Here is a 22,347-nt window from a genome sequence, read left to right as displayed (position 1 = left end):
CTCCACTACCTGAAGCACACACGACATAGGACAATAAAGAGTCCAACCACGTTCAAGGAAACGGCCAGCATGGCCGTGGTCGAGACAAATCGAACGGACGTGGCCGCGGTCGAAGATCTTTTGGCATCGGGCGAGGGAATGGTCGAGACCATGGACGAGATCGTGGCTCATTTGGAAGAGGCCATGATCGCAGCCGTGGATCTACATTCAAACCCCAACACTCGACCAAATCATCAGACAAATCCGTGTGTCATAGGTGTGGAATGAGCAATCATTGGGCTAAGACTTGTAGGACTCCCAAGCATCTAGTTGACCTCTATCAAGAGAGTTTGAAAGGGAAGAATCCCGAAGCCCATATGACATATCAAGATGATGAAAATGATTTCGATCATGAAAAGGACGATCTTATTGATTATGAAACTTCAGATTGTCTTAAAGACTGAAGTTTGATTTCGACATTTGTAATTTAAATTTTGGTGTTCTTTGATTTGGTGTTTTCATTTCCAATGTTGTCATTTCTTTGAAACTTAATAATAAATGTATGATTTTTATAAATGAAGTCTCTAAGCCACACGATCTTAAAAGACAAAAGATACTTCGAAAACCTAACTCCGAAAAACGCCAACATCTCCACCATTGCGGGTATAGCTAGTCTCATAAAGAGTCATGGCCATGCCAACATCCTGTTGCCTATGGGTACACATCTTGAGATATCAGATGCCTTGTATTCACCCAAATCTAAGAGAAGTCTATTAAGCTTTAAAGACATTCGAATGAATGGCTTTCATATTGAAACCACGAGCGAAGGAAACAAAGAATCCCTTTAAATCTTTGATATCGTCCATGGCCATAAGAAAGTTTTTGAATCCATTCCCGCACTATCTACTGGTCTTTACCATGCTAAAGTCAGTATGATCAAAGTTAATGCCACTTTTAACAAAGAAGCAATCGACAATTTCACTCTAAACTCAAACGGCCATTCTCTTAAAGAGAAACGAATCATCCCTAAGCACCTATCTTGTGTTGCTTGTTCCCAAGGGAAACTCATTTCTAGGCCATCACCAGTTAAAGTCACTAAGGAAATGATAAACTTGGCATTTGCCAGGTTACTTGCTCAGATAATTTGATTACGAGCTCATTTCCAGACTATACGTGTTAGTAATACTGGTGAATTCACTTCCCAAGCGTTTAATGATTACTGTATGTCCATGGGGGTAAGTGTGGAACACTCCGTGGCACATGTACATACACAGAATGGCTTAGCCGAATCATTTATGAAACACATACATCTCATAGCTCGACCACTACTCATGAGGTCGAGACTTCCGGTCTCAGCGTGGGGACACGCGGCCGATATTCCCCATTACAATTGCTTACGGGTCACGAGCCAAATATTTTCCATTAGGAGGATGGGGATATATGTTTGATTTGATTCCCCTACGATTTTAAAGTATCTCGAGCCAACTACGGGTGATTTGTTTAAAGGCCAGATACGCGGATTGACATTTCAATGAATCCGAACTTCCAACATTAGGGGGAGATAGCAGTAAAATGGTAAAAGAAATATCATGGAATCAAACATCCATATCTTGGCAAGATCCTCGGACTCAAGAATGAGATTTAGAAGTCCAAAAGATTATACAAAAGCTAGCTTAAACAATTGCCAGATTCCGTTACTGACCCGAATAGAATGACTAAGTCATATATACCAGCTGCTAATGCACCAATAAGAATTTATGTTCAAGAAGGAGACAATCAAGTTGCTACTGAGTCTAAGGCACGTTTGAAAACGTGGTAGACCAATAAGTTCCAAAGATAAGATCCCTCGGATCTTAAAGAAAGGTGCTAATAAATCCGTGGACGTGGGAATCCTAGACATGGTCGATTCTAAGATGGACAAACTTAAAAGCCACGGCCGTGGATGAGGAAACCATAAAAAAATGGTTGTACCTAAGGTGCCTAACAATGAGGCATGGGACGCCAAGCTTCAGGGTACTGAAGGTCATAATGAAACCTCAATAAGTTATGTCATGTCCGGGACACAAATGGAACAAGAGAAAGAATGTCGACATTGATGATATATTTGCATGCAGTGTAGCACTTGAGATTATGAAATGAATGAGGATCATGAACCCACGTCCATACATGAGTGCACTCAACGAATCAGATTAGATCAAATGGAAAGGGGACGTGGAGTTAAGTTCATTAAGAAAAGAGAGGTTTTGGTCCCATAGTTCGGACACCTCTAGATATGAAACCAGTTGGACAAAATGAGTCTTTCTGAAAGAAATGATACATGGCGAGATAGCAAGATATAAAGCACTGCCATATGCACAAGGATTCCACAAAGACCAGAAATCAATTATGAGGAGACAAACTCCCCTGTGGTGGATACAACAAACATTTAGATTCCTAACAAGTAAGGCCATAAAAGAAGAAAAATAGACTTGCGGTTAAAGGATGTAGAAACCGCCTACTTGTATGGTCCACTGGATAATGAGATTTATATGAAAGTCCCATGGGGTATTGAGTTGTCAAATGCAACATGTTCTAGAGAACTAAAGTATACAAGCATATGTTAATGATATAAAATATCCTAGGAACCTCTGGAGAGATTTTCCAAACGGTTGAATACCTTAAGAAATAATTTGAGATGAAAGATCTCGGAAAAAACGAAATTCTATTTGGGATTACAGCTTGAGTACATAAGTGATGGAATCCTTGTGCATCAAATGGCGTGTACAGAAAGGGTACTCAAGAGATTCAATATGGCCGATTGCCATCCTCTGACCAGTCTCATGGTCGTGAGATCTCTCGGTCTAGACACTGACCCATTCCGTCCCAAGATGGACGATGAGGATGTCCAAGGTCCCAAAATGCCATATCTCAGTGCCATAGGAGCTTTAATGTATTTGGCAACTCACACACGGCCTGATATAAGCTTTGCCGTGAACCTACTATCTAGGTTTAGCTCTTGCCCGACCCAAAGGCACTGGAACGGGATTAAACATGTTCTTCGTTACCTGCAAAGAACGAAAGACTTGGGTCTATATTATACTAACCAAAACAAAGATGGTTTAGTTGGCTTTGCTGATGCAGGATATCTATCAGATCCACATCATGCTCGATCACAGACTGGATATGTCTTTACACATGGAGGTACGGCAATTTCATGGCGTTCCATGAAACAAACCATCGCGGCCAAATCATCCAATCACTCGGAAATCTTGGCCATACATGAGGCCAGCCGCAAGTGTGTTTGGTTGAGGTCGATGATCCAACACGTCCGAGCTGATTGCGGGATGGTCGAGAGCAAAGAGCCAACCGTGTTGTATGAGGACAATGCTGCGTGCATTGCTCAGCTCAAGGACGGTTACATAAAAGGTGATAGGACGAAGCACATATTTCCTAAGTTCTTCACTCACGAGCTTCAGAAAGCCGGTGAGGTTCAGGTCGTCCAAGTACGATCAAGTGACAATTCAGCAGACCTATTCACCAAAAAGCACTTCCTACATGCACGTTCAGGAAGCTCATGCATCAGATTGTGATGCGTAGGCTGGAGGACCTCCACTGAGGTTCACATCTAGGGGAGTAGTGCGTGTTGTACTCTTTTTCCTTCATCATGGTTTTGTCCCACTGAGTTTTCCTGATAAGGTTTTAATGAGGCAACATTAAGCGTATTACAATCCCTGTATGGTTATGGCATCCAAGGGGGAGTGTTATAAATCAATTGATGGATGTCCATAACCGGCCCGATCTATTAGAGGCCCAAACCGCAGGAGAGAGAGAGAGGAGAGAGAGTCGGCCGAGTATGAGAGAGAGACGGCCAAAAAACTTTCTATTCTTCTAGTTTTCCTAATTTACTTATGTTTATGATTTGTAATCTTTCATATTCTTGTATTTCCATTTATCTCTCTTGTAACCCTTATATAAAGGGAACACTTATTCATTATAATATACAGAACTTACAGATTCTAAATCCTAAGTTTCACAACATTTACTGAATTTAACAACTCGATCGCATTTTAGTCAATGTAATTTACTGGGATATTGACCATTATTGATTAAACTAAATAGTTTCAGTTATTAATTAAATTTAAATATTCAAGAAAATTTAAACTATTTATAAACTTGCACATGGTATTAGAATCTAGAACAATAGCAAAACCCCCACAAGACTGGAGAAAAAAAGATGTATAAATTACAACTACATTTTTTTTTTTTTTTTTGTTTAAAAAATTACAACTACATAGTTTATTAAAAACACACAGAAAACTTGTGACGTGCAAAAATAGCGGAATAATTACTTTACATCCAATCGTTTATTCCCTTCGTAGCTGTAGAAAATATGAACATGTATCAGGCTTTGAACTGAAACCTGGAAAATCCGATGGATCCGATTGAAATATCGATTTCGATCAGATTATCATCTTCAGACTCGGCTAATAGTTGGATATGCCCGAAATCTTGATGTCCAGTGATAGTACTGAATTGCTGACCAACGTAGTGACCGCTTGGTAAGGAGAGTTCTATAAGGCTTTCCTCATCAGGAATTGTTCCCTCTTCTTCATCTTTATTTCTGACAATATCATCAGTGCTCCTAGATATTTCGATGTTTCCTAAAGTGTCTTGTTGACCAAGATCCTCAGCTTGAACCTTGGAGTCTATCATAGGGTTTGGTTTTTGGATTGTGAGAGGGAATAAGAAAGAGGAGAAGAAAAAAGAGGAGAAGAACACAGCAGCTGAGGTTAGGATGATTTGCGAGAAATCAAGCCCTACGATGTGAAGAAGTGGTGGGGCGATAAAAGACAACCATGAAACTGGTTTCTTAAAAAGTAATGAAATAAAACTCACTCCATTTTTCATTAGTTCGTTCTCAAGATTTATCTGAAAGCAATTACTTTGTAGTTCCACCAAAAAGGATAGAAGAAACAAGAGTTCAACCATATTATAACCGTCAGATGCAAACAATAACAAAAAGAAGAAAATTAGATTTGATCAATATACTTTTGGATAACAAAAACCCTATAAAAATAATATGGGTTGATGTAAAAAGCAGAAAACAAAGAAAAGAGTGTTTGCTTACGATCTGAATTACTCAAACGTTCTACTTCAAATCATGAAGCGGGGAAAGGGTTTATAAATGGGAGATTAGAAAGAATTAACTAGAAAAGCATAACATATCATTTTCTTTACATAGAGATTTGAGGAGCAACAGCTCGATCCCTAAGTAGTCTACCTGGCGAGAAACTAGAATCCCGAGATCTGTTGTATAACTTTTTTTTTTTGGGGGGGGGGGGGAGGTGGGAGGATGGACATTTCATATATCTATTCGGATTTAGTTGATCCATTCGTATTTCAGATTTTTACAAATTTTGGTTTGTATTTGGTTCGAATCATTGCAGGTTCGGTTCAGATTCGAGTTCAGATACCTATTTTAATTATATATATATTTTTAAAATCCAAAATTATTTAAATCCTCAAAATCCGAAAATAATTAGTAGTTAATTACTCTAACAAAATGCAGTAAGAACAATCCTAATGAAGGAGACATTGGATTTACCCTAGCAGATATATCAATCGCAAATTCATTAAAACCTTAGAAAATCCCTAGATCTAACAAATAGATTACTCAGACATGATCATAAAAGAAGCAATCATAAAATGAATAATAGATTGAGGGAAAGAAATATAGAGGTTTCAATCAATCTTTGAAGAAGTTCTGATATTCTCTCCAAAATCTCTCTCTCAAAGTATAAAGCGTATCCTAAACAGTGGCTAGAAAATAGATATAAATAGGTTAAACCTGCTCAGGGGCTTCTTTGCAAATAAGAAAATTTATGGGAAAATGCGATTCTTGAAAGTTTAGTCGGCTTCGCCATTTTTCATCAACCTCGATCGACACCAAAGAGGCGTTGTTTGACGCTCACAACGTGTCTCGACTCCAATTTCTACACAGCTACGGGGTCTCTTCCTTTTAAGCTCAATTTTACTCCATATCCTCCAAAGTTCTCCAAAACGCACATAGATCTGTAAATGACGTAGAACAGACTCGAAATAGATAATAAGGACTCTAAACATAGCATAATACATGGCCTAAAACTGGTAAAATCTAGGATCTATCACTCATGCGGATAAATATTAACAACTTCGATGGCCCAACAAGTGAGAAGGCAATGGAGCATGAATTGAGTAATATTTCAGATGCAATACTGACCGAAATTTTTGATGGAAAAATTTCATGATTTGGCAACGAGAGATAAAAATATATATTTAACTCATTTGAAGTTGGATAAGTACCTAACTAAGGATAAACTAGTTAATCCTATTGGAAATACTGATGTCTTTATTTACCAAGTGTTGAGGTTTGGATCCATGGTGATTATATGTGTAAATGTGTGATATTATGCTTTACAAATCGACCCCCTTTAAGCATTTTATTCTCAGAAAAAATCTTCAAAATATTTGTGGGTATCTTTGAAAAAGAATCACAAAGCAGATGTGATGAAGTGTCAAATTGTGAACTCTAAACCTATTAATCAAAAAATTGACCTATTTCACTTTATTTTTTGCCAGTTGACGTCAAAGGGTATTTTGCTTTGCAATATTTTTAATGTAAACTGTTTTATCGAGAAGCTTCTTGCGAGTTGGGTAAATTTCTGGAATATTTGAGGCACAAGGTAGATTTACGTCGCTAGATGATATATTTAGCAGGATAAAGCTTAAAGATATAAACAACAACCTCATCACGTATACAACGCACAAAAATAATATTCAGAAGATCGGGACATACTGATAAGAAGTGCAAAAGATTTTTTTCACAAATGTGGTTAACACTACCATGTTTAATAGGATTTTCGATTTTTGATTTTTTTAATAATTGATTCAAACTACTATATTACTAGCAAAAGTTTCAGTTGGTTGCTTTTTTTTTTTAACGCTGGATAATTATGCTATTACAACTATGAAAAATATTACAGACGATTCTACAGCCGACAATTCTATCTGCCGTATGAAGATTCACGCCTGACTGCTCACCTGAGTCGCCCTATGGGATCCATGCTTGACGGTACTCCTTGCGCCATGCTGCAGATCTCTTGTAAGTCTTTTCTCCTTTAATTCGCATAATTCAGCTTTCTCCGGGAATTGAAACTCAGACCTGTGGGCGTAGAAGCATTAATGAACCCTTGGTCAGACCACTGGACCAAGGGGGCCTCCACAAATTTGGTTGCTATACCTTTTAATTTTTCAATAAAGCTTTTAATATCTACTATTTATTTCAATAATCTAATTATTTGTAATGATGTGTATTTTCACCATTAAATAAAAATAAAAATATTATGAGTATATATTTCGCCATTGGATAAAAATAGTGTGATTATATCTTGAGAAAATGGTAACAAATCAATAACATTAATCATACCAAAAAAGTATATTCACCGACATATATATTTTGTATTGCAAATTAATGGTTTGTATTATCAAATATTATGTCTCTATTTATTATAAAACAAATTCCATCAAATCTATATTTACGTTTTCTATACGACTAGAACAAAATAAATGAAGAATTTAATATTATTTTAATTAGCGATTTTGATTATATATTTGGTTTGAAAGTAGTCATCGTGACTATAAATTTCACCAAAAATATTGTAGTCATTTTCTTCTCACGCCACATTATTTTTTACGATATAAGATTCACCAGATCTACGTGCGTTCATAATTCTGTTGTTAACTAGGTTAAGATATACGTCTTGTGCCGGACGAATCTTCGGTATACAAATATTTTTACGTATGCTATTACTTATTTTGCATTTTTTACATATTTTAAAATAATCAATATTAACTATATATTGAATAATTGAGAAACAAGTAACTATTACATATATCATTAAATTGGCACGAACATATAAATTAAAATAATCACTTTTTATTTGTTTACAATTTGTTATAATAAATAAATAAAAAAAAATTTATTTACCTATTTTCTATGGTATATAGTTAATTTTAAATGATATAAACATACATATATAGTATACTTTTAATATGGTTTTCTATTAAGTAGAACTTCATACTTATATGATTTTATGATTATTTGTATTTTATATAAAAAAGTTTTAAATTTCTAAGAACAAAAATTTCAATGTGGACTTTACATAATTTTAGTAATTTATAATAATATTAAATTTCAATGCAAATTGAAAACTTAAAATATTAAGTTCTCAATAATTGTTCAATGCAAATTTATGAACTAAAATATTTATTTTATATGGTATATAATTTAATTTAAACAATATTAAAATATATATACTTTTAATATGAATGAATATTTATTAATGAGAATTCCTATTCATATAGTTTGATCATTTGTATCTTATTATAACAAAAATTGAACCATTGATCACAGATTTTTAAATGTGAGACTTTTTAAACAATTTTAGTACTTAAATGTCGTTTTCAAAATTTAAAATATAATATATACGAAAAAGTTAATTTTTATTCTATGGTGGATACGATTTTAATTTATTTTAATAATACATAATTAAACAAAAATGATTAAAGATTTAAAATTTGTTACCAAATCTTTGTTATTCAAAATCACTAATTGCAATGTATATTTTAATCATATTAGATAATTTCGTAGCTTTTATTTAATGAAATAATTAAAATATCCCTTTGTACATTAATATTAAATTTTTGATTAATTTAATACGAAGTATAGTATATGTTTAGATGAACCAACTTAATTCTCTAGTAATTCTTAGAATTATTTTAGTGTTGATACGTGTCATAGGTAAAAGGTTATATGTTTTAATATATATGGGATGTAAATTTGTAGCTTTGTATGGTTTTAAATTACTCCTAAATATAGATTTGTTACAAGTTTAATACATTACTATATTTTGATGATTTATTTATATTTACCACCACAGATATAATTATTACAAATTCATCTATTATTTGTCCTCTTGTATGATTATGTATTTGTAGAAGCCAAACTCTGTGGGGTTAGTAAATTACGTTATATGTATCATTAGTTAAATTTTTATGTTTTCTTCATACTATGTAGAATTTTTGAGATTACTATACTACAGTTATAAATATGAACGACTATGAATTATTTCTAGATCTGTATATTAACAGAAATATTAATTTTGTTAATTGATATACATGTATCATGACTTGATTTTTACAAGTTCAAGGTACATTCATTTTATTGAATGTGTATCTATTTTTACGAAATATTTTCCGTTTAAACTTTATGAAGTTAATACAAAAGTTTGTTTTGTAAAACTGTTTTGATTTGTTTTATAAAAAGGTTTTCCGCAAAAAAAATTCGAACTCAGTTTTACAAAAGTTTGTTTCGTAAAACATTTTTGATTTATTTTACAAAAGGTTTTTCGTAAAAAAATTTCAAAGTTAGTTTTACGGATGTTTGTTTTGTAAAAATGTTTTGATTCATTTTACGAAAGGCTTTCCGTAAAATCTTTCTAAATTTAGTTTACAAAAGCTTTTTTTGTAAAACTGTTTTGATTCATTTTACAAAAGAGTTTTGGTAAAATAAAAATCGAATTTAATTTTACAGAAATCTGTTTTGTTTTTGTTTCGTAAAAAAAGTTTCTCAAAGAATATTTTTCCGGATAAACTCTTATTTCGACATAAATTAATTTATTTATATCCGTGAAGATGTATACGAAGTTTGTTCTCTCATATTGTTGTGTAAGAAAGAAAGAAAACCAAGTGCTACAAATTTGTCTCGGCACTTAGCATGAAATTTATCAATCGTACTGTTTGTCGTCCCAATTTGAGCATGTTCCAGTTTTAGGGGACAGTCTCTCAGGCTCTAATAGTCTATTTTGTCCTTTTCATTTACACAGAAAACGTAATATGCATTTTTCAATAAGACCATCTTTCAATACAACATATACATTTTAGACACCACACACATTAAGTCCTCACTGGTTCAAACGCAACGGTTGCGATTGCGGATATGGAAGTTTGCGGATGCGGGTGGTTGCGGTTCCAAGCGTTATTAAGCGTTTTGTACAACTAGCACAACGTTTAAATATTGTTGCGTTTGCGGAATATTTGTGACTGGCTGATTATGAGGTATTGCAACAGTTTAATAATAAATTACCAATATTAACATATTATAACATTATAAAAATATAAAAATATACTATTGTGATAAAATATAATGATTATTAATATAATATGATTTATAATAATATCATGTTTATTTATGATACTGTTTATGAATTTAAATTAATAAATAAAATGTGTATATATATTTTTATAATATTCTTATTTTAAATTTTAAATTTTAGATTTTTAAAATACTTTTTAAAATAATTTTATATTTATTTATCCACCCGCAACCACAAACGCTAGCTTGCGCTACCTGGAACCACCTTTTGATTTTAAGAGGTTCAGAGCATTTCAAAACGATTTGTGGCGGGTTGTATGATTGTTCCGAAATGCTGTCAACCGCTACCGATCGCAAAAACTGCGTTTGCGGGTGGTAGCGGGGAAACCAATCAGGCCCTAAATAGATCAATTGTTTACATATCAAAACCTAATTAATAATATTAATATTAATAATATAATAATAATAAAACGAAAAGGAGGGGGGGGATGAGAACTTATTTAGGCATCACAGAGGATATAAGTGGATCGAAATGTAAGCTAGTTGATTTCCTTATGGTCAGGGAGATGGTTCACAAAAGGAGGAAAGGAGATCATTATAAAGGGCATACCTTTAATGTTGCCCACATATGCAATGTCAAGGCTTTTGCTATCGCTTGAGATATGTGAAAAATTAGCAAGAGCCATCACACACTCTGGTGGCGTACAAACTCACCCAAACGAGGAATGCACCGGGCTACATGGGATAAACTATGAAAACCGAAATATGAAGGAGGCATTGGATTCAGATTAATCCATCAATTTAATCTAGCTTTGCTAGCAAAGAAAATGTGGAGATTGATCCAATTCCCAGACTCTCCTTGCGAGATACCTTCGAGGGAGGTACTACCGCCTGAGCTCACCATTGCGAGCACCTGAAGCTGATTCACCTTCATATGTTTGGACGAGCTTGTTGACTGTGTAGCCATTACTAGCGTTGGGAGTAAGACACATGGTACACTCAGGATATCAAATTGTATGTGAAGGATCCATGGATTCCCACTACTCCGGCAAGGCCAGCTAGACCAGCTGTATCAGTAGCCCATCCACATATGACAGCTGGTGAGTTTATCTATGGTTCACGAAGAATGTGGAATGTTGATATGCTAGGAAAATTTGTGGTATAAGAGGATACACCCCTTATCAGGAATTTGGCCATAAACCAGTCCATTTGAGATGATATATATTGTTGGGGCTATACGAAGAGTGGGTTGTATACCGTAAAATCGGGATATTGGGTTGCAGATAATATCCTTAACCGAAATTCTGAAGTTATGGTATCAGAGCCGAGTATTACAAAATTACAGGCCCATGCTTGGAAAATTAACGCCCCTCAGAAGATGCGTCACCTAATATCGCAAATGAGGTCAGGTTTCTTGGCTGTGACAGGAAACTCAACACGTCCCCATATGCGATGTGATAATCATTGTTCGCGATGTGGAAAAGATCACTAAACAATCAATCATGTGATTTTTGAATGCCCACCTGCTTTACAAACATGGGATTTGGCTTTGACTCCATCTTGTCCTACCATTTTTCCTATATCAACTGTGTACTCCAATCTGGATTATATGTTTTCGAGAAAGAAAGAAATAGAAAACCCGAAGCTAGACAAAGATCCATATCCATGGATCATGTGGTATCTCTTGAAAGCCATGAATGATAAGTTATTCAGAGGAATCAGTCTGCACCAGGCGGAATTAATTAGACATTCCCAAAGAGATTGTAATCTTGGTTTGATGCAAAATCAAAACCCAACGATGATGTACAGCCTCCGTACCAGATACATGATACACAGGCCTTATGCTTATAATGTATTTGTTTGGTAGATGGATCGTAGACTGCAGAATCACAATATAGTGTCTATGGTTGAGTTTGGCAAGATGAAATGAGAAATGAGCAACTCATGGGGTTGAGAAACAAGGAGAGACGATTGTCCCCTTTACACTCAGAATTGGATGCTCTTATTTGGTCAATGGAGAATATGATTCAACATACAACATGCCATCATGTTGGGATATACTGGAAGGAACTAATCTCGATGATCAAGGATTCAACAGCATGGTCATGTTTTTCAACGGAACTATTGATGTTCTATAGAAGTCATAGATTCATCCTCTAGATGTTTCCTATGCATGCATAAAGAAGGTGATATCCCTTTAATATCATCTAGTGAGTAGCCTATTGCCTTTCTATACTTTTTAAGTTCATTCAAAAGTTTAGACAATTCATTTTCATTCAGTTCGCTACTCACAATGACAGGATATGTCTCATTAGGTCCAGGAAATGCATACCTTACACCAAGGGGAAGAGGTTTAAGCTCCACTTTTGGTGCTTTGAGTTCACTCCAATCATCTTCTTGGAGGTTCTCTTGATGATCAACTGAGGCAGCATGTTGAACTTCTTGTGGAAGCTCTATGAAGTTGTCTTCTCCACTTTTATCCTTGTGGCAGTCTAGCATCCTCACATACCTTGCACTCTCCTCATCTTCTATCAATTGAGTCTCTCTATCAACTGTTAGGGCATGTTGAAGAGAGTCCTCAATAGCTAATTCCTCCAAATACTATTTAGCTAAAGCTTCCATCTCTTCAATGTAGAATGCTTGGCTTTGGGTAGTGGGCTTCTTCATCACCTCCTTGATGTCAAAATGCAGGATGTTCCCTTTGCCAAGATGAAGATCAATCTTCCCTTCCTTAACATTCACAACAGCTCCTACTGTAGCCAAGAAAGGTCTCCCTAATATCAGAGGATCTGTTGGTTCTTCATCCATCTCCAACACCACAAAATCTGTAGGAATCTCACAATTTCCAACCATAACAGGGAGATCTTCTAGGATACCAATGGGAATCTTCACTGAGCGATCAACTAGCACAAGAAAGAGTCTACACTTCTTGTATTGTGTAAACCCAAGCCTTTTAGCAATGGAGAGAGGCATAAGGCTCACACTTGCTCCCAAATCATATAGACACTTCTCAAAAGCCAATTGCCCAATGGCACAAGGTAGTGTGAAACTTCCTGGATCTTCAAGCTTCTTGGGGATGGTTAGCCGCTGTATAATGGCGCTGCATTCATGGGTGAGAACTACCATCCCTTCCATCTCTTTCTTCTTCTTGGTTACAGCATCCTTGAGGAACTTGCTGTACTGAGGCACTAGCATGAAGGCATCAATAATGGGCATAGTAATCTGAACTTCACTCATTTGCTTCTCAAACAAGGTCTTGTATTGCTCCAAAAATTGTCTCTTCAATCTACCAGGGAAGGGAAGTTTTGCTTCATATGGAAGAGGAATGAATGGAGCTCCTTTTGATGAAGTAGCAGCTTCATTCTTGTTCACAACCTTCTTCTCTTCTCCAACTTTTCCTTTCCCTTTAGCTTCAACTATCTTCTCCAAGATCTCTTCATTGGTTTTCTCATCCACAATAACTACATCATCATCCACATTGATGACCACCTCCCCATCTTGATTCTCATTATCCCTAATGAGAGCTCTAGGAGGCAACTGTTTACCACTCCTAAGGGTGATGGATTTCATTGTCTCCTTGGGGTTTTGCTCAGAGGTTCTGGCAAGTGATCCCATAGGGCGTTTTGAGTTACTACTCATTGAGGCAAACTGGTTCTCTAAAGCTTTGAAGTTGGAAGCAAGGTTTGAGAACTTGTTGTTGAGATCATTGTAGCTTCCATCAACTTTGGTGTGAAGGTTCTTCAGCTCATATCCAATGTGCTTCTCACTTCTAGTTTGGGATTGCAAGATCTGCTTCAACATTGCATCAGTGCTACTCTCTTGTGGAGCAGAAGTAGAAGATCCGACTTGGATTTGTGTAGACTGATTTCCTTTGGAGGGGAAACCTTGAGAGTAGTTTTGTCTAGCTTGGTAACCACCTTGTTGGTTGTTGTTATAGAAGGGATTTTGTTGGTAGTTGTTGTACTGAAAGTTAGGCTCCTTCTTGTATCATGTCCTATTAGCATTCACAAAGCACAACTCTTCTTGACCTTCTAGACCATCAACTTCATTAAGCACTGCAGTCCCTTCTTGTTTCTTCTCACCAACAAAGTTCACCTTTTCTTGTGTAGCTCTATCCAAGAGAAGAATATCCTACTTTTCTTGTAAAGCTTTTAACTCTTTCTTGGTGTTTGTATCATCACCTCCACTGCCTCTGTTGCTTCTATCATGCTCATCACTGTAGACTGAATCACTCTTAGCCATATTCTCCACAAGCTTCAAAGCATCTGCTTCAGTTCTCCCCAAGAAGAAACCATTGCTAGCAGTATCAAGTTGGCTTCTAAACTTTGGCAAAGCACCTATGTAGAAAGTACTAAGTAAACTCTCCATATTGAAGCCATGATGAGGATATTGAGAGATGTAGCTGTTGAACATTTCCCATGCTTCTCCAAAGCCTTCAAGAGTCTTTTGATGAAATCCAGAGATTTCATTCATTAGCAGTTCTTGAAGTAGAGAAGAACTTGTTGAGGAAAGCTTTCTTGCATTCATCCCATCACTACAAGAAAAAAGGGTTTTCTTAGCGGCTGAAAACCGCTATCTATAGATACGATAGCGATATTGCAAGCGCTATGTCATCGCCCGTTATAATAGGTCGAAGACTTTAGATAGCACTTTTTCGCGCTGCTATCGTATTCCGATATACAATAGCGGGTTATTAATGCTATTATATATTATATAATAGCGCTTTATTAACGCGATCAAATATTATTTAATAGCGGTTTTAAAAAGCCATAGTTAATATTACCATAGCAGTTATATAAGTGCTACTGTTTCTATACTCTTTTAAAGTAGCTTCGTTTCAGTATTTATAATTATATATATTTTATATATATAAATATTTTTAACTATTTTTAGAAACATAAATTTCAGATTTAGAAATAGAAATTTTATTATAATAAAGATACACTCATTTTTAAGTTCAACATTACATGAAACTCATAATTATGACAAAGTACTAAGACAATTGAAAGTTCTCAATTTCACAACTCATCACTCATATGAAAACAACCTTATCAGTAGGCCACGCCACTGTGCTCCCTACTGCATCACCTATGACTTCAATTTCAGAGTTTGGTCTCCACACTCGTGCATCATCCATCTTGGAAACCTCTACCATGACCTTAGAAGCATTGGGACCTAAAGGGATGAAATGAACCTTGTCTGCTGGATCTGTTGAAAACACACGACCCCAAGCTACTGTCTGTCCAGAGTTATGACAGTCCAAAAGAGCACACTTCTGTCTACCAACTTTGTTGCTACTACCAGTGCTGTTACTAGTACTCTGAAAGACCAAAAAAAAAAGATCAACACAACACAATCACAATAACATCACAGAATTGCAACATATCGATGACAAATTAACTGGCATCTGAAGCTTACCACATTTGGTTTTCTTGGTTGATTCAGCAGTTGTATCAGATAGTCGTGCCCTATCAATTGGCCAAGCAATGATCTGATGTAGTGCATCACCCATGTTTGACATTCGAGGCGCTGGTCTCCATAAGAAAGCAGAATCTTTAACAACTACTTCAACTTTTATAACTGCAACATTCGGTCCAAGCGGAATATCGTTCACCAATTGGTTAGGTTCAGTTGACACCAGTACACCCTCAGCAATCAACTCATCTTCTACATTCCAGTAATCAAATATTTGTACCCTTCCTACTGATGCATCCATAGTCTAATAATCATCCCAAATGTATTCTATATTAGTAATCGATTTTCAATGTGAATTTGAAAATAACACAAGAAATTTCAGTTTACCTCTGACCCGACAGTGTTAGCATGTTTTGAGAAGTCAATAACATCGTCCAATATTAACTTCTCGGATGGCCATGCAATTTTAACTCCTACAGCTTCAGCAAGTGTTCCAATACTTGTAGTTGGTCTCCAGACACATGCATCTTCGACTGCTACAGAGTTGACAATTACAGCTGCCGCATTAGGACCCAGAGGAATTCGACCAATCTTATATGTGGGTTCACTTGAGTAGTATTCTCCTTCACCTACAACCACATCATCAGTCGAAATCCAATCCAGTATCTGGCACCTTATTCCTCTCTTGCTACCATCGCTTCTTTCAGAACTAGAAACATCATCTTTATGTGTCTTAAAACAACAAAAAAAACAAGTAAGCATCATATTGAAACACCAAGTACAATTAATTGGACAAGTGTATAAGAAAGTTACCTTTTTGCCAGCTAAGTCAATAACAACATTTTGCAACTTTTCAAGCTTGGTAGTTAATTCCGCTTGAGTAGCTTCAAGCTTCTGGACATGTTTGTCTCTAGCTTGTAAGTAAGCCATCTTCGTAATAGTCGCTCCTCTGCCCATCCCCCTAACTCTTCCTGGTCTCTCTTTTCCGAGAACTTGACTCACAGCATCTTCACCAATGTTATCCGAGGAGTTAGAATCTATTTCACTGTCAATTGTCTTAATCTTTTCCTGCAAAGAAAAAACGAAGACATTACGAAATTGTCTTGATCCTTAACTAATAAGAATTCATAATATGCTTACAATAGTTTCAGCGTGTGCTTCATTCACGGGTCTCCCATCTGAATGCGTATGTCCTGCTACCCAAACCTTAGTTCTAGTAACTTTCTTAGGATCATCGCTGTTTCTTTTCTACAAGTTCGATCAGAAAAAGTTCTTGTAACTTTCTTAGGTGCAAATAAAGTCATTACTTTTCTCCCAAATTCAAAGAATTAGACAAACATACCATCTCATGAGCTAGGCGACTCATGCCTTTTCGGCTTGTTGTGTGCGGAATTTGAATCTTCCTAAGTCTCCTGTATTTATCACTTTGTACCTATTAACACAACCATCAGATACCATAACTTTTATCTAAAATAAATCGTATTAGTAATCAAGCATCATTAACTTTAACCTTAAAATCTTTGGTGCACCTAGCTTTCACCCAACTGTTCCAAGCAGAAGAAGATTGGATGTTGCTAGGCTTCATTTTCTGTATCTGAGCCTTGTTTTTAATAGAACGGACTATAGAAGTCAGCCTAGATTTCGAGGCCCTCCACAAGCAACCCATCTGCTTAAAGACTGCATCTTTTTGCCATTCCTCTGTCAAGTTGAACCTCCCCTGTCAAATATTGAAATGTTAAACACTAAAATAGTTTAAACTAGTACTCCAGCGAAAAAACTTATAAAAATTACCTGAATCTCTTCCCATAAAGCGTCTTTTGTTGTTTCTTCGACGTGTCTCCAGTCATCTAGCAATACTGGCACATGCTCCCTCACAAGAGGACCAAGAAAGGATGAGAGTATCACTGATCCACTACCGACATGCTCACCTATGGAGTTGAACTCTACATCTACCTTGTCCTCTGCATTTTTGGCCACTTTGCGCATTTTAGTTAGACCCCTTGTCTTCCTCGTTTTGATCTCGGATTGCTGTGTCTGAGTGTCATCGGTGTTGGACACTCCATTGCTAGAAGCAGGGATGGGTTCTTCAGCTTCAGTTGGTGAATGTTGATCCATTTCTACGTCTTGCGCCTCGTCCTCAGTCGATTCTTTAGCATCACTCTCTTCTCTTTCATTAACCTTCGGAGCATTCTTCTTTTGTTTCTTATGAACCTCTGACCCGACAGGACTCGCATCAACACCTGCTTGACGCTTACTGCGACGATTTTGCTCATTAACAGCTTGAGATTTCATCATTGCAGAGAACCTGAAACAAAACTAGAATTTTTAGTATCTAAACATCAACAAGGACACCTTCACAGTCTTCCCTAACACAGAAACTCTCATCATCAGATTGATATCCTATATCTTCAATTGGCTGGACTGATGGTTCAAAATCGATCTTCTCTTCTGTCTCTAACTCATGGTATCCTCTTGGTGGTGCCCGCATAACAACATACCAAGGTGAGCTTTCATCTTCTCTAGAATAAAAGACCTGTTTAGCTTGCGATGGCAGAATGTATGGATCGTTTGCAAATGATGACTGGTTCATATGAAGATTGACAAGTGTGAACCCTTCTTCCTCTTTAACTCCTTTCCCTTTGTGAGCCCAACTACACTTAAACAGGGGAATTTGGAACATGTGGTAGTCCACCAATATGATCTCCTTTATCACTCCATAGTAAGCTACCATGTCCGCCATTTGCTTAGAATCTTTAGCGCTAGCTCGACACATCGAAAATGCTTCATATGCAACCCCACTATTCTGTGTACTGCGCTTTACATCATCACAATGGTATCGATGTCCATTCACCACGTATCCCTTGTATGTGTGAGCAATATTCCTTGGTCCAAAAGCAAGCCATCTCAGCCTTTTCGAATGTTCCTTCGAGTTATTAGGTATCTAATTAACATGAAACGTGTAGCAGAGTTAATAATATTAAAAAAATGTAAAGATTAAAGCATATAATAAGCTCATTTACCTTATCTTTTATCCACTGGGGGAACCTTTCTGTGTGATATTTCCACAGTAGAGTTTCATTTTGTGCGCATCTTTCATCAGTAGCTTGCAGTTCTTCCAAATGCAACCTGCTTTCTTTAAGTTAGACGATGTATAAAATAGAACAACTTTATATATCTAACTGCTGTTTTACTTACCCAATATACGGATCCATGACTGCTGTATTCATGAGGATATAACGATGAGCTATATCTCTCTCCTTATCTGTGAGGGTTACTTCTGTAGCTTTCTGTAATGGTCTTCCTTCAAGGACATTCTGAATTGCCTCAATATCTTCATTTCTATTAATTACTTCCTGGACTGGAACAGATTTTCGAAGGAACTCCATACAAAACGCAATGCATTCACTAGACAAATATCCCTCAGCCATACAAGCTTCGGGTCGTGCAAAATTCTTGACATAAGCTTTTAGAGTCTTCATATATCTACATACCAGAACATATAAGTTAGTCTATTTATTGAAAGTATACGACAAAGACAAAAACAAATTTACCTCTCAAACGGATACATCCATCTGAAGTGCACAGGGCCACCCAAGCGTGCTTCTTTAGCTAGATGGAGAGGAAGGTGAAACATAATGTCGAAGAGTGATGGTGGAAAAAATCTCTCCAACTGGCACATTGTTTCTACAATCTCAGATTCTAGAGTCAGTAGCTTCTCTGGATCAATAACTCGTTGGCAAAGTCTGTTGAAGTAGTTGCAGATACGATTGACAGCTATCTGAGGTCCTTTAGGCAATAAACCTCTCAATGCCACAGGAAAAAGGTTCTGCTAAAGAACGTGATGGTCATGTGACTTCATGCTGCCGATATTGGGAGGATCCAATGAGACACAATTGGATATATTTGCACAATATCCATCGGGGCCTCTAAACTTGGATAGTCGTCTACAGAATTTTTTTTTCTCTTCCTTGGAAAGCCAAAATGCAGCTGGAGGCAAATAAGTTCTCTTCCCACGCTTCTCTGGATGTAAGTTGCTCCTGATTCCCATGTCTTCTAAATCTTTTCTTGCTTTCAACCCATCCTTTGATTTTGCATTATTCATAATAATAGATAGTAGTGCGTCTGAGACGTTCTTCTCGACGTGCATAACATCTATGTTATGCCTGACAGGCATTTCCTGCAAACATTATGTAGAGTTAATTATCACAAACAATTTAATTAGCTTACATAAATTCAGAAAGTTAAAATTAATTGTAAAGCAGAACGTATACCTTCCAATATGGTAAGTCAAAGAAGATAGACTTTTTTTTCAACCTCCATAAATCATCTTCTTCTTCGATTTCTTCAGCTGTTGCAGCTTCATCATCGTCATCTTCTGCTTCTGCCCTTTTACGCTTCTCCTTTTTAGCTAATGGTCTTCCAAAATCATTTCTAAATCCTCTAAAGCTGTCAAATATTTCTTTCCCACTCTGAATCCTCTTTGAAACACCAGACTCCACTGTGTTGTCAAACCAACCCTTTCTACGTCTGTCGGGATGACCAGGCATCAGTCGCTTCCTGTTGCCCATATATACATGTTTCCTACTAAACTTAAGCCATCTATGCGGTGTCTCCTTCCCACATACAATACACGCTTGCATCCCCTTAACATTGCATCCAGCTAATGTCCCTAAAGCTGGGTAGTCTGTGATACTCCACAGCAACATAGCTCTTAAATTAAAACTCTCCTTCTTAAAGGCATCATAAACTTCAATACCTTCGGTCCACAAGTCCTTGAGGTCCTCTATCAGGGGCTCTAGATACACATCAATGTTGTTGCTAGGTGTTGTTGGTCCAGGTATCAACATCGTCAACATAATGTTCTCCGCTTTCATGCACTGAGTTGGTGCCATATTGTAGTTAACTAGGAGAACCGGCCACGTGCTGTACTTGGTGTTGTGGATCGAGAATGGATTCATCCCATCAGTAGAAAGACCTAGTCTCAGGTTTCTTGCTTCAGCAGAAAATTCCGGCCACTTATCGTTTGCCTGAACCCAAGTCAAAGAATCCACAGGATGCCGCATAGATCCATCTTCAGTTGCATTGTTGAAGTGCCAACATAAATCCTCAGCCAACCGTTTCGATCTAAACATCCTCTTGAATCTCTCTTTTATGGGAAAATACCTAAGGACCTTACATGGAACTCCTTTCTTCTCCTCACCATTGTGCTTATCTCTTTCCCATCTTGATTCACTACATCTTGGACAGCAAACTAACTCCGCATACTGTTTCCTATAAAGGATACAATCATTTTTGCAGGCGTGGATGACATCATAACCAAAACCAAACACCTTTAAGAACTTCTTCATCTCATCCGTAGACTTAGGCAGAACATTATCTGGAGGTAGCATGTCATGAACTAATGTCATTAGCTGGTCGAAATAGCTCTCTGACATCCCACTCTTGACTTTTTTATACGGTAAAGACCCATGATAGCAGAAACCTTGGTGTATTTCAGACATGTCGGGTACAGTGGAGTCTCGGCATCATCTAACTTCTTCCTAAACTCGTCCTCTTCTGGCCTCTCAATACCATCAAAATCCTCTGAATTCTGCTTCTCAAATGGTGTCTTGCCATCGCTCGCTATAAAAGCTGTCCTCATCAACTCACAAGCCTCATTTTCAGACGTCTGAACATCAGCTGTCTTATCTGGCCTTATATCCCCGTGTTTACTCCAATATTTACATCTCTTGTACTTCTGATCCATCCCTCTGATGACGAGATGCTCAAAAACTGTCTCTCTTGATTGATGGCAGACATTGCGGCAATCAACGCAAGGGCAGAACATTTCAACTAGATCACCCAATCGTCTTGATGACGAAAAAACAAACTCAGTTGCACCTTGCTCATACTCGAGACTATTCCTGTCAGATGCACACAAATGAAAATTAATTCAGAAGCACAATTTCGTGAATGAAATAAAAAAAAGATAAGCAAAACACAGTAACATTTATACCTTGGTAACCAGACCCAAGCTTTATCCATCGCACAACAGCTCCGACCAAATGTATATAAAAACACTAACTTTATTATGCCTCAAGAACACACAAAGACAACTTATAGAAGAATCAGTATAAATAGGTTTGGTTTTACCTGATAAAAATGTCTTCTATTTTGATTTAAACGACCTGGAAAATGAAAGCAATGATATAATTCAACTGAAACAAAATCAAAAGCTATAGCCAAACCTAGAAAAATACACGACAGATACCTTTCTTGGAAGATCTGAATCTAAAGCTCCCTGCAAAAGAGTAAAAGACGGAATCAATTGGACATGCAACCCTAAATCAGCCACCAGTTAAATAGGAATAAACGAGATTGTACCTACGATTCAGAATCGAAGAACAGTTGTTGGGTTTTATAGATTCAGAATCGAAATAGAAATAGGAGATTAATGTGTTATTAGAAGAGATTAATTTTTTAGAGTCAGATCAATCGGGAAAATAATTGAGACGAAGAGATAGAGGGGAGATGAGAACTCAGGCAAATGAAATTGGTAAGCCCGGGCAAATGAAAATTTTGTCCGCCTAACTTATTCGTAGCGCTTCCGCACTAAAGTGCTATGTAAAATGACTATTAAAATTCGGTCCAACTAAAGATAGCGTTTACAATTTTATAACCGCTATATAAAACCCAATTACATATCAACCATAGCAGAAACGAAAAAAACGCTATCCTACTCCGCTATAAAAACCTCTTTTTCTTGTAGTGCATGTGGTGATTGAGTCTCTTGAAAGGCTCTT

General features: G+C 36.7%; 4 protein-coding genes and 1 non-coding gene across 5 annotated transcripts; 1 reads left to right on the top strand and 4 right to left on the bottom strand.

Annotated features, from left to right (window-relative positions):
- Nucleotides 1-4,112: 4,112 nt before the first annotated feature.
- LOC106396034 lies at nt 4,113-5,298 on the bottom strand. The gene has a single exon (XM_013836329.3). It carries the CDS (start codon nt 4,945-4,947, stop codon nt 4,360-4,362), a length of 588 nt encoding a protein of 195 aa, XP_013691783.1. The 5' UTR covers nt 4,948-5,298; the 3' UTR covers nt 4,113-4,359.
- A 7,453-nt stretch (nt 5,299-12,751) lies between these two features.
- LOC125586082 lies at nt 12,752-14,623 on the bottom strand. Its single transcript, XM_048755883.1, has 3 exons — nt 14,307-14,623; nt 14,159-14,261; nt 12,752-14,113 (listed from the first exon to the last, which is right to left on the bottom strand). Exons 1-3 carry the CDS (start codon nt 14,621-14,623, stop codon nt 12,752-12,754), a joined length of 1,782 nt encoding a protein of 593 aa, XP_048611840.1.
- On the top strand, nt 14,523-14,629 carry LOC125586674. Its single transcript, XR_007323210.1, has one exon. It is a non-coding gene; the product is annotated as a small nucleolar RNA R71 (small nucleolar RNA).
- A 1,015-nt stretch (nt 14,630-15,644) lies between these two features.
- LOC106393775 lies at nt 15,645-17,864 on the bottom strand. The gene is made up of 5 exons (XM_048754738.1): nt 17,357-17,864; nt 17,076-17,282; nt 16,908-16,997; nt 16,706-16,813; nt 15,645-16,633 (listed from the first exon to the last, which is right to left on the bottom strand). Exons 1-5 carry the CDS (start codon nt 17,858-17,860, stop codon nt 15,944-15,946), a joined length of 1,599 nt encoding a protein of 532 aa, XP_048610695.1. The 5' UTR covers nt 17,861-17,864; the 3' UTR covers nt 15,645-15,943.
- Nucleotides 17,865-17,897: 33 nt separating this feature from the next.
- Nucleotides 17,898-21,589, bottom strand: LOC106393773. Its single transcript, XM_048755882.1, has 8 exons — nt 21,561-21,589; nt 21,048-21,468; nt 19,837-21,006; nt 19,514-19,742; nt 19,117-19,366; nt 18,761-19,048; nt 18,586-18,691; nt 17,898-18,506 (listed from the first exon to the last, which is right to left on the bottom strand). Exons 1-8 carry the CDS (start codon nt 21,587-21,589, stop codon nt 17,898-17,900), a joined length of 3,102 nt encoding a protein of 1,033 aa, XP_048611839.1.
- Nucleotides 21,590-22,347: the final 758 nt, after the last annotated feature.

Source organism: Brassica napus, chromosome C4 (assembly GCF_020379485.1).
Source record: "Brassica napus cultivar Da-Ae chromosome C4, Da-Ae, whole genome shotgun sequence".
Classification (NCBI taxonomy): domain Eukaryota; kingdom Viridiplantae; phylum Streptophyta; class Magnoliopsida; order Brassicales; family Brassicaceae; genus Brassica; species Brassica napus.
This window is presented reverse-complemented; position numbering and strand designations above follow the sequence as displayed.

Bases quoted from the DNA above. Each gene is read 5' to 3' on its own strand.
- LOC106396034 (XM_013836329.3), bottom strand. From the start codon at position 4,947: ATGGTTGAACTCTTGTTTCTTCTATCCTTTTTGGTGGAACTACAAAGT.
- LOC125586082 (XM_048755883.1), bottom strand. From the start codon at position 14,623: ATGAATGAAATCTCTGGATTTCATCAAAAGACTCTTGAAGGCTTTGGA. The intron at 14,262-14,306 runs GTTAAAAGCTTT...TCTCTTGGATAG, and splicing joins GATACAAACACCAAGAAAGA to AGCTACACAAGAAAAGGTGA. The intron at 14,114-14,158 runs GTGAATGCTAAT...CCTAACTTTCAG, and splicing joins GTCAAGAAGAGTTGTGCTTT to TACAACAACTACCAACAAAA.
- LOC106393775 (XM_048754738.1), bottom strand. From the start codon at position 17,860: ATGATGAAATCTCAAGCTGTTAATGAGCAAAATCGTCGCAGTAAGCGT. The intron at 17,283-17,356 runs GTAATTTTTATA...AATATTTGACAG, and splicing joins CTTTATGGGAAGAGATTCAG to GGGAGGTTCAACTTGACAGA. The intron at 16,998-17,075 runs GTTAAAGTTAAT...TTGTGTTAATAG, and splicing joins GGTGCACCAAAGATTTTAAG to GTACAAAGTGATAAATACAG.
- LOC106393773 (XM_048755882.1), bottom strand. From the start codon at position 21,589: ATGGATAAAGCTTGGGTCTGGTTACCAAG. The intron at 21,007-21,047 runs GTTTCTGCTATC...AAAAAAGTCAAG, and splicing joins CATGTCTGAAATACACCAAG to AGTGGGATGTCAGAGAGCTA. The intron at 19,367-19,513 runs GTAGACGACTAT...TGGCATTGAGAG, and splicing joins GGAAGAGAAAAAAAAATTCT to GTTTATTGCCTAAAGGACCT.